At 41.3% G+C, this 17980-nt stretch overlaps 1 protein-coding gene across 1 annotated transcript in view; it reads left to right on the plus strand.

The window, feature by feature from the left end:
• Positions 1-4410: 4410 nt before the first annotated feature.
• Positions 4411-17980, plus strand: part of ATP11B (ATPase phospholipid transporting 11B (putative)) — a 61856-nt gene continuing 48286 nt past the window's right edge. The window contains 1 exon segment of the mRNA XM_062499406.1: positions 4411-4437. Coding sequence (XP_062355390.1) covers positions 4411-4437 — 27 coding nt within the window.

The raw sequence follows: 17980 nt of genomic DNA on the forward strand, positions 1-17980 counted from the left end.
TATAAGGTTATCCTTTTTTACAATACAGAATTGCAAAATTATGTCACTGTCAAGGATAGTAACTAGAAATTAACTGACTTACCTGAACACATTTTCTAACAAAACCATTGTTTTGCAAGATTATGAGTCCTCCACCTTCCATCAAGACAGGACCATTGGAGATGTTCCAAACTTTATGAGCCATGGGTTAAAAAATGTATCTCTTCCCTTAAAAACAAAACAAAAAACAAAACAAAACAAAGAAGAAAAAAGAAAGAAAAAAGAGCATGATCAATAAGCATTTTATACTTCATCCTGGTCATACTCAGCTTTGTGAAGATAAGGGATGGCTTTCCAGGATTTTCCATTTCTTCTAATCTTGGACTGCTTCCCCAGGGAAAAAGAAAACAAAACAGCGTTAGAGAAAGCCACAAGCTGAACAATACAGCCTACAGGCAACACATAATTAAAAAGTTAACAGTGAGGCAGAAAGGGAAGATGAATTTTAATGTTTTCCACAGGTTCCTGTTATCCTGGGACCTTGCAAACTGAGTTGCACGGATTGTAAACTCTCTTGACTTGCATTTAGCAAGGCCATTCCACACAGCCAGGGATGAGATAAGGGCAGAGCATCTTTAGGTGAAGTGTGGTGCAGTGCAAAGCTCTCTGTGCCTGCAGGGGACTGACAGGTTTGACCTTCTGTGTGTCACACACACGGAGCTCCTCAGCTGGCACTGGGGATCCAGCTCTCTTGAGCTTCATGTGTTGGATAGAAGTTGAACACTCTCAACAAAGCTCTCAAGTGAAAAGAAAAAAACAATGGGAAGGTAAGGTTTCACATTAAGATACAGGTTTTAACAACTGAGAGAAAGGGTAAGGAGAAATAAAAAATACTGCATTATTGTGGAGATCCAGTAAGTGTCTTACAAATGTCACCTTGTGCATCCTGTAATTTAATCTGATTTTATTTCTTTCCAGGCACAAAAAACGAGTGACAAACTGCATGCAAGGTTTCCCTTTAAAAAGTTCAGTTTGATTTCTAACTCTTTTACTTTTTCCCTGAAGACTGGTTGCTCTAGGTAAGAATACACGTGTCTTTAGATGAAAAGCCCTGTGACTGAAAATCAGTCACTGATTATCTCTACATAATTGATGCTTCAGCCAGTAAGTGAATGCTTGAGAATTAAAGATGCCTTGAAGAAACCCTGTGTCTCTCAAGCAGCCCTTTCTCTCTATGGATTAGAAACAAAAGAAGAATAGTTATAGTTTACATTTTTAATTAACACCATAATTAGCAAGTAAATAATGCATATATTAAAATACTCATTTAGAGAAATTACAAAATAGTTCATTAAAACCAAAGTAATGACTGAGAGGAATTTTCCACCAGGAAAATGATACTGTAAGGAGTATGAATGGGTTTTGCTATACAAACCTACATCCCTACTCTGCACCTCTTTGGCTTCGCTGTTTGTCTGTCCCAAAGGACAGAGGTGTTTTCTAGATGCAACACAAGAGCTGGGCTGCCCCAAAGTCAGTGCACCAGATGAGACCACCCCTTTTGCTACCACCTGCCTTGCCTGCATCACAGCAGCCCCCTGGGGGCCTGGGTTGGGGCTGTTGCATCCAGGGATGGGACAGGTGAAAGGGGTCAGCTGCCAAGCACTTCACAGTTTTCCAAGGTGGGAATGCTGAAGGCAGCTCACCCTCTGGCATCAGTGCCGCATTTCTATCTCCTCTCATCATGCACTGGATGTGGCTGTACAGCCTGACCCAGTTCCTGCTGGAAAAGGGCCCCAAAACACCATTCTAATGGAAATGTATGAGTGCCTCACACAGAAAAAGCTCAGGGAGCAGCATTAGCAGCCCCAGAGACAATTTGATGGCTCCATGTTCAGGCAGTGATTCTCTGGTTACCAGTGTTTAATTTTATAAACCTAAAAGTAGCACCATTGATTATATAAGAATTACTCATGCACACATAAATAAAAGCTTGCTGGACCGAACATTTAAGTGTGTGTTTTTATGTTTATGTAAATATTTCTTTATTAGACAGGATTTGTATCCTGATCTTGCTAAACAAACATCTGAAATCATTACTCTCATAGAAACATAAGTGGAAAGCTTGGAGTCTAATCAAGAGAGCCTAGGCATTGGGTTAAACCTAATCTTCAGAAGGTGACTTTTTTCTTCAGCAGTTGCTTTTTTATCCTGTATAAGCCTGCTGTGTGAATTCAGGTGAGACTCCAGGGCACTATTTTAAAGTGGGGTCTCTGATGTGGGAATCTTAATTCTTAATACAGTTGACCTCTGATTTAAGAAGTGCTGGAGTGTTACTGGCTAATCAATATCTGGCTTGGCTGCTCTGCTTCAATTTTCTCTTCTGAAAACTATTTATCTCTCAAGGGTGAGATGAAACTTCGCAAGTGTCTAGTGTGGGCTTTCGAGCAATTTAAAAGGTGCAGAGTTTTACTAGGCAGGATGTTAGGAAAGGACGTTTTTTAGTGAAATTTTTCTGTATATTTGAAAAGATGCAGTCAGAGCCTTTGCTGCACAGGGCAAAAAAAAATTCCTATCCATCCCATCAATATACTTTCATCCACTAAAATACGAACATCTTAAGTGAAAAATACAAGCTGCAGGTTCAAATCACTTGCAAATTGCTTCCAAGATTTGTCTGATGAAACAATATCATTACAGCAAATGTGGAACAGACAGCGCCAAGCAGCTTTATGTAACACAACTGCAAGCCATGGAAACAGAGGCTTGCAGAAAGTGCAACTCATAGTGGAATTTGGCAGGGACAGAGTGACAAATATTCTTGCACTTCAGAGTACTAGCAAATGAATTTTAGTGTGTAGTGGTCAGGACCCTGTTCTACATCTGATGACAAAAGAGGAGCACGAATATTGAGTGTATCAGTTCAGCTTCTGGCTTAAGGCCACTCTCCAGGCAACGTGCCACAGCTATGAAATCACTGTTATTTTCGACTTCACATTAGATGAATAGGGTAGTGCAAGCTGTTTGAAACCCAGCTTTGATGTATTTAAATGTTTTGAAATAATGCCTAGCATTTAATACTGAGTTTTGCTAACATTAGCTTTCCTAAGTGCCTGATAAAAATAGTCTTATTCCCCGCTGTTAAATGTTATTTTTCTAACTGAATGCAGATGCTTAAACCTTCAGCATTCACCACAAGATTCCCTTGCTCAGACATTAGATCATCCATCTTAAATCCTGAATTACATTCCAGATTTCTACATGAACGGTAAAAACAATAGCAGATACGATTATGATTCGTTGCTAAAAATCCTAATTCTCTGGGAACAAACAGGAGCGGCAAGAACAGTGCTCTTCACGCAAACACTTCTCTTTAATTCAGCGTCAAAATTGTCACCGACTTCAGTGACAACTGTATTTGGTCACAAATGCCCAGGTCTTTACTGCTTAAAATAATCTCCTTTAGTTCTCAGTCACACAGGCACAGAAGGTGCACACTTGTATAGGTGTGTCCAACGTTTGGCGCTGAGCGCTGTTTTGTTTCTGTAAGCAGCAGCTGTTTCCAGAGCAAAATCACGGATTTGTCAAGGTTGGGAGGGACCCCTGGCGATCACCCAGCCCAACCCCTTGCCAAGGCAGGGTCACCCAGAGCAGGTGACACAGGAACGCGCCCAGGTGGGAAGATTTCTTCCAGTGGAAGATTTCGGAGAGATCACTGCCTGACATCAGCACGTTTCTACACCCGATTTTAACAAACAGCAGCTCACGACAATGGTGCCAGCCGCAGGGCAGATCCCCCATGGCTTTGGGAGACCCACACACCGTGCACTTGGGCTTTAATTTTAAATCAGTGATTATCTGCGCTCTCTTCGAAGTCTTTATTCCAACACGTGTACGCTCTGCACTTTTTGCAAAGAACACAAAGATAATCAAGTTGCCAAGTAGCTTCCCTGGGGTAGAACAGGGGGCCCTCACAGGCTGAAGCCCTGGCTGAGGGCGCTGATCCCTGCCGGGCTGCGGCCGGAGCTGGAATTGTGCCCGAGAGTCACTCGGGCGCACGCACGGCTCTTGTGCCCGAGAAACCGCGCCTCAGGGCGGCGGAGCGGCCGGACCACGGCAGCCCAGGCCCGGAGCAGCTCATGGCGGCTCCCCCTCACGGCTCCATGGCTCTCACCGGCCCCTCTCCCCGCCCCGCCACGTCACTTCCCGGGCGGCCGCAGCCGCCGAGTGTCAGCGGTCGTGCTGTGATGGCGGCGGCAGCCGCGGCTCGGGGCGCCCGCGGGGCTGTGCCGCTCCTGACTCGGCGTGGGCCCCGCGCCATGGGGAGCAGCCGCGGCGGGCGGCTCGCCTGAGGCGGCGGCGACAGCGGAGGGAGGGCGCGGCACCGCCGAGGGAGCCCCGCCGCGGGGGCCGCGACCCGCGCCGCCGGGGATGCTGCGCTGGGTCCGGCAGCAGCTGGTAGGTGCCTCCCTGCAGCCCCCGGGCCGGGCGGGCTCTCGGCTCGGCCCTGTCCCGACGGCGCTGCCCGGGCCGTGGGACCGCGGGGGAGCAGGGCCGGGGTGCGGGAGGGAGGGGAGTCCTTCCCCCCGCAGGGGCTGGGGAGACCCGCAGGCTGTACTTTGATCGTTATGGACGGGTTTTTAAATTTTATTTTCAACCCGTTTCCGAGGATTTGGGGCGTTTCGGGTTTTTTGGCTTTTTGTTGGTTTTTGTGTGTTTTTTTTCCCTCGAAACCCCCTTTGGCACAGAGGACAGCGCGGTCCCTTTCATGTGGCCCCCTTCGGGAAGGGCTCCCCAAACTTCCCGGAGAAATGACGGTGCCTTTTTCCCTGGACCGACACTTCAGAGATTCGCAGCTTCTTCCTCCTTCCCGTTGCGAAATGTTTTAAAGCTTTTTCACCCGACGTGCGTCTCTCTCAAATATTTCTCCGTGCCCCAGCGCTCTGCAGCCGCTGCGTGCTGAGGGTTTGAAAGTAAAAGAAATTAAAGGAAAACATCCGTGAAATGCTTTTGGCGGGGGAAGCCGCTAGGAAAAGGCAGCAGCGAGGGTGCCTGTGCCCCCACACAGGCGCTGCTTGCTGTGCTGGGTTAGAGCGAGCAGGGGAAACAAGGCGGCCGTGGCTGTCACGTCTGTGCTGCTGTAGCAGGGAAGTACATCGAGTGTCACTGTTTTGATTTGAAGTACTGGCCGGCTTCCTGCCCCGACCAGCGTTATCCTACTTGCATTTTCTCTAAGGCAGAAATTCTTTCTAAATGATGAATTTGTAAAATAACTTCCATTCATTGGAGTTGCTTTGCATCACAGATGTTGTCCAGGTTAGTGCAAGACCTTACATTAGTTAGGTTTTCAGATTTCAGTTGTTAAAGCTTCTGTCTCACTAATGATTTGTTTAATTTGTTGCGTCACTTTTTACAAAAAAAAAAAAAAAAAGAAAAGAAACTTTCTGTGTTTTCTTTTTTCCTTCTGTTCTTCCCTGACCTTGTTTCCCATGGCCCATAGATTTTCCCAGTTCTGTGTCTGAGGCAGAGAGTTGTGGTGATGGTCTCAGTGCCAGCTTGACAGTGCTCAGTAGTTTGGTCTGACACCAAGAATTACTGACCTGGAAATTAATTGCTCTGTTTGAGCTCTGACTGTACTCTTCTGTTCTGTTACAGTCGTACACACGTTCTTTAGGGAAAAAAAAGTCTGTTTAGTGTAACATAGCTGTCATTTTTTCCACTTAAAGCCGGCTTGAGGTTTGTGTGTGTGGTTTTTAAAGCAGCGTTATACCACCTTCTGTGGAGTTTAGATTAGGACTGTATCAGTGCTAGCAATTAGTGTATCAAACATGGTTGCTTTTTTCACTGCAAGTAGTACACTGACCAGCTTTCCAGAAATCTGTTTGCCCTTAATAGAAAGTAAAAGATTAGTGTAACAGGATGAGAAATAAACTTGGCACTAGGAGGTTTAAGTGCTTCTTAAAGGAAATGGGTGGAAAATTACTGTTTAAAACTTGCACTAGTTTTGACAGGGAAGAATTAGTGTAGTAGAAAAGCAGGATGATAAAAAGTCAAGACTCTTGGCAGACATCTAAATATGGTCCTGATGAGAAAAAATTATTGCAATGATATGTGGTTTGTGGGGTTTTTTCCTATAGACGTCACAGATGTTAATGGCTTTGTTGTTTCACAGCTCATAAAGATGAAAAGTGGCCTAAGATAGGTATCACACTGCATGTTTCTTCCTAAAGACGCTCAGACAACTCATCCTTGTGTGTAATTGCTGGTTTAACATAGATCCCAGCATATGTTTGCTTCTTCGCATGGCTGTGATGTTTAGGTTCTGAAAGAATGTCAGAGGGCTAAAAACACGGGGAAGGATGCTGACAAAATAACGAGAATGAGTGGGAAGAGTGGGGTGACAGAAATATTTGAATCAAAAGGTGCCAAAAATCTGTGTCTGAGAGGAGAAGAGAGGAATGCGTGGGTTTGGATGCCTTTGGAGTGTGCTTTTGTACCTGTGCTTGATGTGGCAATGGGTTTTACAAAAGGGGTCCTCATCCAGCCAGGAGGGTTGGAATCAGGCAAATGTGTGGGAGTGATGCAAGTGGGATGTTGTACTAACACAAAAGAAAAACGTCGGTGTGCAGAAATGCTGGAAAAGTAGTAAGGGATTGGGAAAGGGGGAGGGATTGGTACTTTGCTGAAAGTGCTTTTCGATAGTTATTAAGTACTCTCTGTATGAAACCTATGAATTGTTTTGCAGCTTCTTTTTTGCTTAAGAGAACAGTATTTCATATACTGAGTGCTCATGAGTTTATATGGTTTTGAGAACTTGCATTGTTAAGAGGGGGGAGAATGAAGCAGGTGAGCTTAAAGTAATTCCAAAATGGAATTCAGCCTATTTTAGCTAAGTTTTAAAAGTGGTGACTCTGCTGTGCTTTCTCTGTGAAGTCCTGTGCATGCCTGCAGAGCTACAGAAAGGGATAGAAATGCGTGAGCAGTCCTCTGAGGAGACGTGCTGAGAATGTAAGACTTCTTTCATCCTTATTATCATCTTACAAGTCAGTAACAGTTTTTTTAACTGAAGTTAGATGTTTTGTAGTGACTTTTTGTATCTAAGAAATTGGTGACAGTACTACAGCCTTCAGTGCCTGCGTGACACAAGTCATCAGGTTGTTTGGTATCTTGCCCTTCAGTCTGGTTTTCTTGCTCCAGAACAATTCACACCACCCTACAGAGACAGTGTATCAGTTCTTCTCTGTCTAGTGCTGCCTCATGCTAAATAAGCTGCATAGTAAGTCGTTAACTTTCTAGTCAATGTGATGTTATAGTATGTAGTTAATAGTTGGAAGTACTGAAGTTTTAGTAATGAAAAAAATACAGAGTCAAATGGGCTTACAGTAAATTCATGGCTTTGAGTAAAATGCCATGACAAAGACAATCTTTGGGCCGGAGAGATGTTTGGGTTCCAGCTCTGTTACCTTGAGATCTCAGAGAGCAGTAGGCATGTGGATTTGCAGGGTTGCATAATGCCACAGGCGCAGCCAGCTCTGCCTGAAAAAAGCAACCGGATGAACAACAGTTGATAGGAAGCATCATTAATATTCAGGAATGGCATAGTATGTTTTATTTGCGTTTCCAGATACGATGGGTTAGACCTCATGGCAAATCTGTGTACAAAGTGCTATTGTGGCTCCTGTGGTCGAGTTTGTGCAGTACCAACACAAAACAAGAGTACAGTGACTTTTTTATCACCCAGGGACTTTGTGTTCCACTTCTCCTGTGGTGGGTTTCTGACAGCGTTTGGGCTGTGCCGCTCTCTGATGGTGCACGTGGAGTGCAGGAGCTGCTGCAGTGCCATTAACAGAACATACTGAGACCTTTGGTTGTCTGGCAAGGAGGTCTCTGAAAATTGTGGTATAATACTCTTGTATGTGTGATTTTAGCTGCATAATTCTAAATTATTAGTCCAGTCAATTGCAGAAGGGTCTCAGGATTTCTCTTCTATTGCTGCTTTGAGGAGTTCAAGCCTTTTGATCTGTTATCTAACAGCTCAGTGAAATACAAAGGATACTGCATGGAGAAAACCTAAGAGCTGCCTGCCTGGCCCCTCTTTTATAAATGACAGTTCAAGACAAGTGTTGTGCTGGATTTGGCAGAGTATCTTTGCAGTTTAAGGACCTGAATGCTGTAGTGCACAACAGCTTTAGTGCTGTGGAGAGCTGGGTATTTGGGCAAATGCAGCTTTCGTATTTAACTATAAACGAAAGATAAAATCTATAGATTAACAGTGAAACCTAGTTACCAGACTATTTCATTTATTTTATGGTCATAAGAAGGTTCAGGCTGTGAGGCATGTCAGGAGTTTATCAAGTCCAGAAGTTCTCCATAGGCTGCACTGTGTGGTGATCACAGGCAATGTTTTTGACTGTTCTGTGTAGGTAGTGCCTGTCACACCTCACACCCTTCACAGCCAGCACAGTATCTGTAGGAGTGTTTTTCATCTTCTACATGTGTTCTAATGAAAAATTTCTACTAATAAGGGAATGTCCTCAAATAGATTAGCACTGGCGGATTGTATGTCTGGGGTGGTTTGTTTTTTTTCCTTTCAGATGCTGGTTCCTGTTAAGATGTTCTGAGAGGACAGATGGTATTTTGTAATACCTTGCAGTTACTGGCATTCTGAACAAGGTGGACAGCATTTATCTCATTGGTTGTACTGACAACTGTGTATTATTTTCACTTAACCATTTTACTGAATGCAGTTACTTCCCTTCCCCCCAATTCCCCCTATTTTCTGAATGCCAAAGTATTTTAAACTAATCTAGTGACTGAAAATCTAGTTTCTGAAATCACCTTGCTATTCTGGAGTACAATTTCCCCCCTCTTATTTGTCAATGAAGTCTCTTTCCCTTTCTGGCTAAAGCTAACTGCTTGTTATTTTATGCTAGAAAAATAAATGCGTATTTGCTCAGAAGTGTTCCTGTGGTTCAGACTGTCCCTGAAATACCTTCTGAATTATCACCGAGGGATCAGTAAGGTGTGTGTTGGAGCAGCCCAAAGGTTGCGTTGCTTTGCTAGAGTAGTGTAGCTAGAGAGCTGGAGGTCAAGGACTCCCCTCTTGTAACTTAGCACAGGAGAAAATGTGGCCCTTGTTTTTTGCTAAGACATATTCTTTGATCTGCTGGACTAGTGCTCTGATGTGTTTGGGTCTTTTAACCTTATTTTCTCTTTGTATTCTGTGGCTCCTGAGGACTGATAGGTTTGCAGCACAGTGTGTTCCAAAGCGTGCCAAACCTGGCCCTGTCTTCAGCCAGCTGTCTGCTCCAAATGGAGACATCCGTTGTGTCCTGTGTGTAATTCATAAGTCTTACCTCATGAAAATTAAACTCTAAGAATTGCATACCGGAACATAATCAAACCATTCCTGACATGGATTCTTTCAAAGACTGTTTTAAAAATGGGAAGATCCGTGTTGTCTGATGTGCTGGCTTGCTGTGAGACTCGGATATTTGATTTGTATCTTGTCCCATCCTCTTTTCTTTTTGTTCCTATCCATGAGCTTTTTAATCAGCAAATTTTTGTTGTGCAAAATTTCCACTTACCACTCAATAATAGGACTATTTAATTGATGGTATGAGCCCTGCATTAATGGAGTCCTGCTCCCTTAATAACTTCTGTCTGTTTATGGTTTTTATGTGACTAAGGGAGAAGAGGGAGAAAAATAGAATTTTGTTGACAATGAGCAAAAAGTGTGTTCTGGTCAATAGGGAGTATCTGGTAGGATGGGCGGAAGGCTCTGTTTACTGCTAAGAGATTGTTTCTGTACTTTCAGTGGAAGGTAGAATTTGTAATCTAAGGCAAGTAAATATGTGCTGGATTTAGTAACATTCAACATGTGCTTTGGATACCACTGGTATTTGTTTTTCTAGTTTTAAATGGGTTGCCTGACTTCATTAAAACTGACATTTGCTTTCCTCTGGGATGGAGAGACAGAATTTATAAAAGAAAAATATAACTATGTTTTTAAATTTCATTTAAAGTGTCATGACTTGTGACTTTCACTGACTATCTGCTCTTGCTTTTTCTTGACTGTATTGTGATGTGTTCAGTAGTTATGACTGTTTTTTGTAATTATGTCACCAGGAGAAAGTTTACCTCTCAAAAAAAATCCTTCCATTTCTAACACAAAATCTGTTTGTAAAGCAAGCAGATAAGAACTGCAGCAAAATAGATGTGACAAAGTGTCTCTGTAAATGCAAGGTCATATCTTCTGCAAAACACAGGTGACATATTTGCAGCTATAGTTTTTTTAATACGAACCTCTTTTCACCTGCTGTTGAGAAAACCACTTTGCATTAGTACAGACCATGGTAGAAAAGATAGAAAGTAGGACTGAGAACTACACTGTGATTTAAAAAACAAACCCCTGCAATTCCTTGGCCTCCCACATGCAGTGACTTAAGATGATATTTTTTTCCTTGTTTACTTTGAGTAAAAATAAATCTGGGAAAGAACTTTCCTGTAAATGGGAAGGAGAGATAATGATGTAGACAAAAGGCAAACTCTTTGTTTTCATCCTGAAATGTTTTACTAGAGGAAGAGGTTTCATATGGTTTATCCCCCAAAATATATTCTGTCATCTGTTGTTGCATTTTGTTACTCCTTTGCACATTTTTGTACTACTTGGTGTGGCTGTGCACATTTTTGTAGATATTTACATTTCTGTTTGGAAAGAGAATTGCAATAAAATGGAAAGGAAGCTTAAGATTTAGCATGCTTTAAGGATAGACTAGTCTGTACACATGTCTGAAAGCAGGGCATTAAACTGACATTTAAATCATAAATCATGTTCAAAATGGAATTACATCTAAAAATGCTCTTGGGTGGATGCAGTAGACTCAAAACTGTAGTGTTTTACAGAGCAGGCTTTCTCAAAGCATTTTAAAAGGAAGAGCTAGACAGTTCCAGCTGTGAAATAAATTTTCTTCCTGTGAAATTTGTTGAGCAGCCACTGTCAGCAGTTGTCAGTATGATTTTAGCACACATTTTGAAAAAGCCTTCAGGTTTATTATTTAATGATGATTTTGGAGAAAGATGCTTTTGGAAAGGGTTTGTTGAGATTTTTCTGTGCTGAAAGAAAGTAGGAATTAGACTCACAGTGCAGGAGCTGATTGGCATGAATAGCTATTGCCTACTAGAACAAATCCAAATATTGAAAACAAGGGTTTTCAATAATGGCTGTATGAATAGTCCAGAACAGGAGCCCTTCATGCTTGTGTGAAATACTTTTATAAACGATTCTTCAAAGCAGAGGGTAAACAGCATTTCATTTTAAGATAATAGTGTATATAGTATGCCAGTACGTGAAGGAATGTATGATTGCTCTGTATTTTTCCTGTCATGGACTTGACAAGTGTCATTTTTTATGGTGAAATTGCTATCTACAAAATTTGAGCTGCTTTCTAGTCTTAAGGGAAAGTTCGTAGCCTGTCACAGATTTGAATGTTTTATTTAATATTGAAAATCTGCTATAAACCTACTTAACAAATGAAGGGAATGTACAGAAAGGATGCACTTGAGGAGGGAGAAGGGGCTCTTTTTCTGAGATCCTGTGGTGGTTCGAGGTATGTGAAGGATTTGTGTGTTAAACGTTTCATTTCTTGTCTTGGTTCTCTATTTCTTAGTGTGGCCTGTTTAGTAGCTGCTATTTCTGTGATTGATTATTGCAGAATTGTAGCACTTTCCATGCTCAGTGTAGTTTATATGGTTTGAGAAGTCTTCTGAAAAAGTGGCTTGTGATTTTTGAGCTCTCAATTCCTATTTTATAGAATGTGATGCCCTATAGTTGTCTCCTAATGGGTGTCTGAAGTCACCCTTCAGCTTTAAAAATTTTGCTTATTCTCCTTTTGTACATGCCTGACAGGAAGATGATATTGCAGATAAAGAAAGCTAATTGCTGGAGCCCACAGAGGAAAACTTAGTTCTGAAATTAGAACTGTGTAGTTGGAATTTCTAAGGCATCTTTATTTCCATGTTAGAGCAATGGGCTGCTTTGGGAACACGTGGCAAAAGACCATGCATTTTGGACTACAGGCACTGTCAAGCCTCAATATCTCTTCAGCTGCTTGGACTTTACATAAAGCTTTTTTTTTCAAGAAGAAGAAGAAAAAGTGCACTGACTGGCCTTGAAAGGTAACTTGGGAGAAACTAGCCCTGCCTTTGGGATTGAGTCTTGCTTCTTAGATCCTGAATGTTCACTAAGTTTCTTCTTTCACTGGAGCTGAAGACACATTTATTGTACAGTCTCTTTTCTTCCAAAAAGCATCTGAGCAAAAGTTACTGATGATCTGTGTGTGTGTGACAGGGAGCATCCTAAAATGAAGTGGACAAGGAATGTATTACAGGCATTTGGTTGGTTGAGCACATTGAGGCAAGCAGGTAAGTCCCATCCAACCTGGCCTTGAACACTTCACAGCTTCTGTGGCTACCTGTGTCAGGGCCTCTGCACCCTCACAAGGAAGAATTTCTTCCTTGTATCTAATCCAAATTTGCCATCTCTCAGTTTAAAGCCATTCCCCTTTGTCAAATCACTACATGAACTTGTAAACAGCCCCTCCCTGGCTTTCTTGTAGGCCCCCTTTGTGTACTGGAGTAATAATTCTGTAGGAAAAAGTGACTCTTTGCATTCTGTTGAAGACAGTCATGAAAGAGGAGCTGTTACAAGGTCTTAGGTTTGCATTACCGTATCAAGTCCAAAATGGATTATGCTTTATAAATACTGTGATTTGGATTGTAGAGGAGGATAAGAAAGCCATTTCCTTCATTGATGCAAGTTAGACTATTTTTGAATTAAACAATGTACCTGAATCTCTGTTCCAGTGCTTTGCTGCTAGCAGGAACAGGACATGGCTTAGCAGCCTTTGAGAATCTTGTGGCAGAAAGCTAAACTTGCCTATTCAGCTCATTTTTCCTTTCTGATTTTATTGATGTTACAAGACCCAGTTTGGCATCAGTGATCTGAGCAGAGAAACTGGCACAGTTTGTATGTTAGCAGTGAATGAAGCCAGCTTACCTTGCTTGTTTTGTTTGCAGATAAATAGAGAAGATAAGTGATTTTTAAAAATTTTAAGTAGGAGTTTTTCCAAGTTATTTTTTGGTGGGCATCCTGAGAAAATAGTGTATAAAGTAAGAGCAATTTGAGCTCTGTGTGAGCTGGACTTTGTGGTGAGCACCAGTACAACTTTTCTTAATGCAGTACTAGGCATATTTTAACTTTGTTAAAGGAATGATTATTGCCTCATGATTTCCCAGGCCTTATTGCCTAGAGGGTGTGTTTTCACAAAATCGTGTAATCTGGTTATAGGGTTACAACATGATTTATTATCAGATATTTTGGACAGCTGTAGATACAGTAAGAGGGAAGAGGAAGTTGCACGAATAGTGCATGACTTTCAGTAGTTTTATTTCTTTACTGCAGTGATATTTAAAAGGGGAGGTACAAATTGCATGGCACTGTGTACACATCAGGGTGCTTCAGCTGATTCACTATTTTAGTTGCTAGAGCAGTGTTTAAAATTGCTGTGAGAGGCTGTTTCTTCCTTCATGCTAACCTTTGATAAGGCAAATTCAGTTTGACTATTGCCCAGTTACATGACTGAAAGAATTATTGGCTGACTGTATGGAGTACTAAGTTGCACAGACTTGTGAAAGTGGGCATGGAGTGTGAATAGATCATCTTATCTGACAGAGGGAAAGTATTCTATGTATATTCAGAAGAAAATCCAAAGCAAGAAAATCCATTTCCTCAAAACACCTTTAATCAAAATATATCTTGACAGCAGTGTAATAGCAGACTTTCGGGCTGTCTGCCAGGAAATGTGGTGTTCAGCTTCTGCAGCCACAATCAGTCAAGTCACTTCCCTAGGAGAAAGAGTTTCTGAGACGGTTTTATTCTGTTTATTAGCTGTATTAAGTAGTGTGTGATATTCAGAAGGGTTTGGGGGGAGCTGCTGCTTTTGTCGTGTTCAATGTGGGTTTTGAAAGGAGGAAGAGGTGCTGCATCAGGCTTCCTTCTTTCAAACCCCTTTCACTTTTCAGTGGTCACAAAGAAGAAGTTCTTTCAGCAAGTAAAAGTTTAGTTTCTCTCCCCCCTCTGTAAAAGCTGTGAGTAATGAATGAGAAACCCTGGGAGATGATATTAAAGCATACTAAGTTTATGCAATTTGTAACATAACCTGCCTGTCAGATCATTTGTGATTATCAATGCCATATTGCAAAACTTGATAATGAAATTGGTGTGTTGTTTGCCAGTCTCATGTCAATAATCCTTGCTGAAAGATCTGTGAATTTCTGCTGTGTCATGTAATAGTGCTGTAGAGTGTGTGGGGAGGGCAGTTGTGCACACTGCCATATATTCAGAGTAGCATTCAAGGGTTAAGTCTTGCAGTAGATGTGTACGTTCCAGCAACAAGCTGAGTACAAAAGGTTTTTTTTCTTTTCTTCCGTTGCACTTGCAGTTGTTGGGAGGATCTTTTTTGTAGTGCTGATCCACATTTGCTTCCTGGGTGGTTGCCTACTTTGTTATATGTGTTATTAAGGCTTCCTCAGCAGCACTGTAAAACTCTTCTTTCGCAGGGAAGCTTTCTATTATATGACCAGACAACTGGCATGACATATTAAAAAAACTGGGATTAAAAAATGCCAACACAAAACCAAAAACACAAACCAAAGTGGGAAAATGGATGGATGAGTTTTCCTTACCTGATGGCTGATGGGCAATTCTCCAGGTGCAGTGGTTGAGATGCAGACACAATGTAGGAAAGAGTTGTTTGGAAGTGGCTATTGAATCCCGTGGCTTTCATGAAATAAATTGCATAAAATTGCAGTCACATATCTCTCCTCAGTTCCCTGGGATACGTTTTTTATGCTGTTTTAAAGGGGCCTAATTCACTGCACAGAGAGTATCTTTGTCTAACTTTTAGAGCAGTAATGAAGCCATGGCTGAAGAAGTTTAGTAAAAATTACTTAGACAAGTTATTCAAATTTATAAGAAATGAAAACTATGAATTATTTGTGCTTTATAAATCAGCTTGACTAGAGTATCTGTGTACTGTATATAAATGGCATGCTTTTAGGCTGTTTTCAAAACCAAAGTATTAAGTTCATCCAGATGCAGAATTTCTGCTGGGGAAATGTGTATTGAAGATTAAATGAGAGCTGTATTCGAAGGGTAGATAACGCCTGGTTTGTGTTGAAAAATCATCTGAAGGACTGAACTTTAGCTAATAAATCTAGATTTAATTTGCAACATGAAGGGGAGAAAATCAGGTCACTTCATCTTATGGTCAAATTTTATTTAAAGGTGATTCATGTAATATATATGCCTGTAATATACCTGTTCAAGAAGCCTTAAATACCAGGTCTTGTAATATGTTCAGCATTATTTGTTATGAAGTCAGTGATCGGTGCACTTGGGTAGAAATTACTTCACCAGATAACTGCAGGAAAACTAACTTTTTTTGGAAAGAGATTGGTGACAACTTAATCATTTTTCAAGACTCTAATTTAGGGTTTCTCTCCTCATGCTGTTTAGCTGCAGAAATCCTTTGACAAGGGCATGTTACCCTACTTTTGCAGCTGAGTTGGAGAATGACGTTAGAGAGAACTGTCTATTAAGTGAAATTAGGAAACAGTGAGCTTTCTGCACTGCTTTGCTGGCTGCACAGAGTTACTGTGGAAAATCCCTTGCTGGACATAAATTTGGGCTACAAATCAGTTTAGTGTCAGGAGCAGGCTCTGTGACCAGCCCCATAGTTAGAGAAGAGTTAGAGACATTTCAGCTCTTGAACAATGAAGTTCAATGCCTGTGCAGAATTTTCCTTGGAGAGATGTGTAATTAAAATTTCTCTGGAAGATCTGCTTGGTTGTGGTCTCATCAGCTAATTATAAGATGGCAGAATTGTTGGCTACTTTCAAGTGATTTTTAGTTGTTATGGTCACAAAGCTTAGGAAATGTGGGTTTTGTTTCCAGCTCTGACACTCACTTCCTGCTGTGGCTGCAGTCAAGTCACTGAGATTGTCAGGGATGTGTCCTTTACCAGCCACAGCTCTGACAACTGAGGGGTTTTTTCCCCAGCCTGCCTTGCATGTGCATTGTGATCTGCTGACTGCACAGCTTCTGTGCCTTCTCTGTGGCAAATGTCAACAAAACAGAATTAAACCTCTATAGACTGCAAATCTAAACTGTTTAAGCTCCACAACTGTAAACCTGTATGGCCTGAGATTCTAATTTATCTGGAAAATAAAATTACTGCTTTTAATCAGCTGAGCCTGCTTCAGCAGAGGTATTCATTCTGGTAGAAGTGCTTGTTCAGTGAGACTGGAGTTGTATAGAGGTCTTTACTCTTCATCATAAAATGTCATCAAACTTACCAACCTTCAGGAGCTCAGATAGTGGCCTAAAAAGGGCATATAAAAATTCAGTGATATCCTAGTCACTGAATAATCATATTTATCTTTTAATAGCGTTCAGCAAGTGGCATGCGGGTTAGAATTTATCACTGTCAGAAAGAAGACTGCAACTTGTTTTCTTTGCTCTTTGTGTTTTTTTCCTTGCTTTACATCTGTTTGATTTAGAGTGGAATTTTTTCAGGCTGTAGAGTCTGACTTTCCAAAGTGAGGATGTCTGGCATTTTGTGAGTGCCAGACATTTTCTCTGAGCTCTCTGTAGAAGAGAGCTGTGTACGAGGTCTTACTAATTAGGTGCTTTTTTTCTTGCTTGCAAAACACTTTTATTTGTGGCATCTTCTAGATTGATTTAGAAATACTGTGTCACTAATGTCAGATATCCAAAATGCTTCTGCTGCAAACACTCTTCTCTTTAAATTTTGTGCCAGCAGTTAACAGGTACATTTTTTTTCATCTTCCTTTCATGCTTGTATTTCTTTTCTTAAAGCTGTGAACAGTTCCTTGCATTTTGCTTTTGGTATGCTGTGTATTTTTTTCCATCCTTTCCACTATCTACTTTTTGCCTCCCTGCCCCACTCTTATGTTTAAACAAGTTTTCACCCTGGAGCATGTGACTAGCCCAGCCTTCCACTGCTTGTCATCTAAAGTTTGTTCTCCTTCAAATCTCTTTGAAAAATCCCTCTTCCTTTCTTTCTCCCTTCATTATTCTAGACCTCTTTCTATTTCAAGCAGAATGTTTCTGTAGTAATGATGCAAAACACAAACATTTGTATGTTTGAGAGGAATTTTTATTTATTCCTTTACTTCCAAATGACATCATCCTGAATGTGAACATACCTAACGACCTGCATTAAAGATATTAATGAATTAAAAAACTTAATGGTTGGTTATACCAACCATTTTATGAGTCAATCATTGTGCTCACTGTTCTCTTCTGTAGTTAACTGGTACAGAGGTGTCCTCTTCTGAAGTTCTGTGAAGTGTTACTTTTTATTTGACATGGATAAAGCTCTGAGCCTCATTCACAAGTGGAGCAACACAACTGCAAATGCAGTTTCCTCACCTGCGGTAGTGGAACTGATAATGCCCTTTCTAGCAAAGGACGCCATCAGTTGTCTTTGCTCTTGGCATCAAAGAACAAGGAGATTGTGTAAACTCTGCAAGTTGCTTCTAAGATTAGGAATGTGTGGTGCTGATGCTGGAATTTACCACTTTGCAGGCGGTCATTGATTCCCAATCCAACAGCAGTTTCAAATTTAATTTCACTAGTTTATTTTGTGTCTAAAAACTTTTTGACTTTTTATTTAGTAGTTTTCTTGGACTGTTATCTGAATTATTACTGTTTGGTTGTCTTCTGCCATCACCTGCTTCTCCGGGTCAGAACATTATTGCTAGGAAGGGTTCTGGTGAGTCATGTAGCCCCAGGAAAGGCTCAATTAAAGATAGACTTGAATGACCTAGATATAAGCCCTTCTGTTACAGACATTGCAGCCTTTCCTCATGACTTATTTTGGTGTTTAATTTTTCCTTTCCACAACAAAATAATTAG

The sequence above is a fragment of the Cinclus cinclus genome, chromosome 10 (assembly GCF_963662255.1).
Source record: "Cinclus cinclus chromosome 10, bCinCin1.1, whole genome shotgun sequence".
Lineage (NCBI taxonomy): Eukaryota > Metazoa > Chordata > Aves > Passeriformes > Cinclidae > Cinclus > Cinclus cinclus.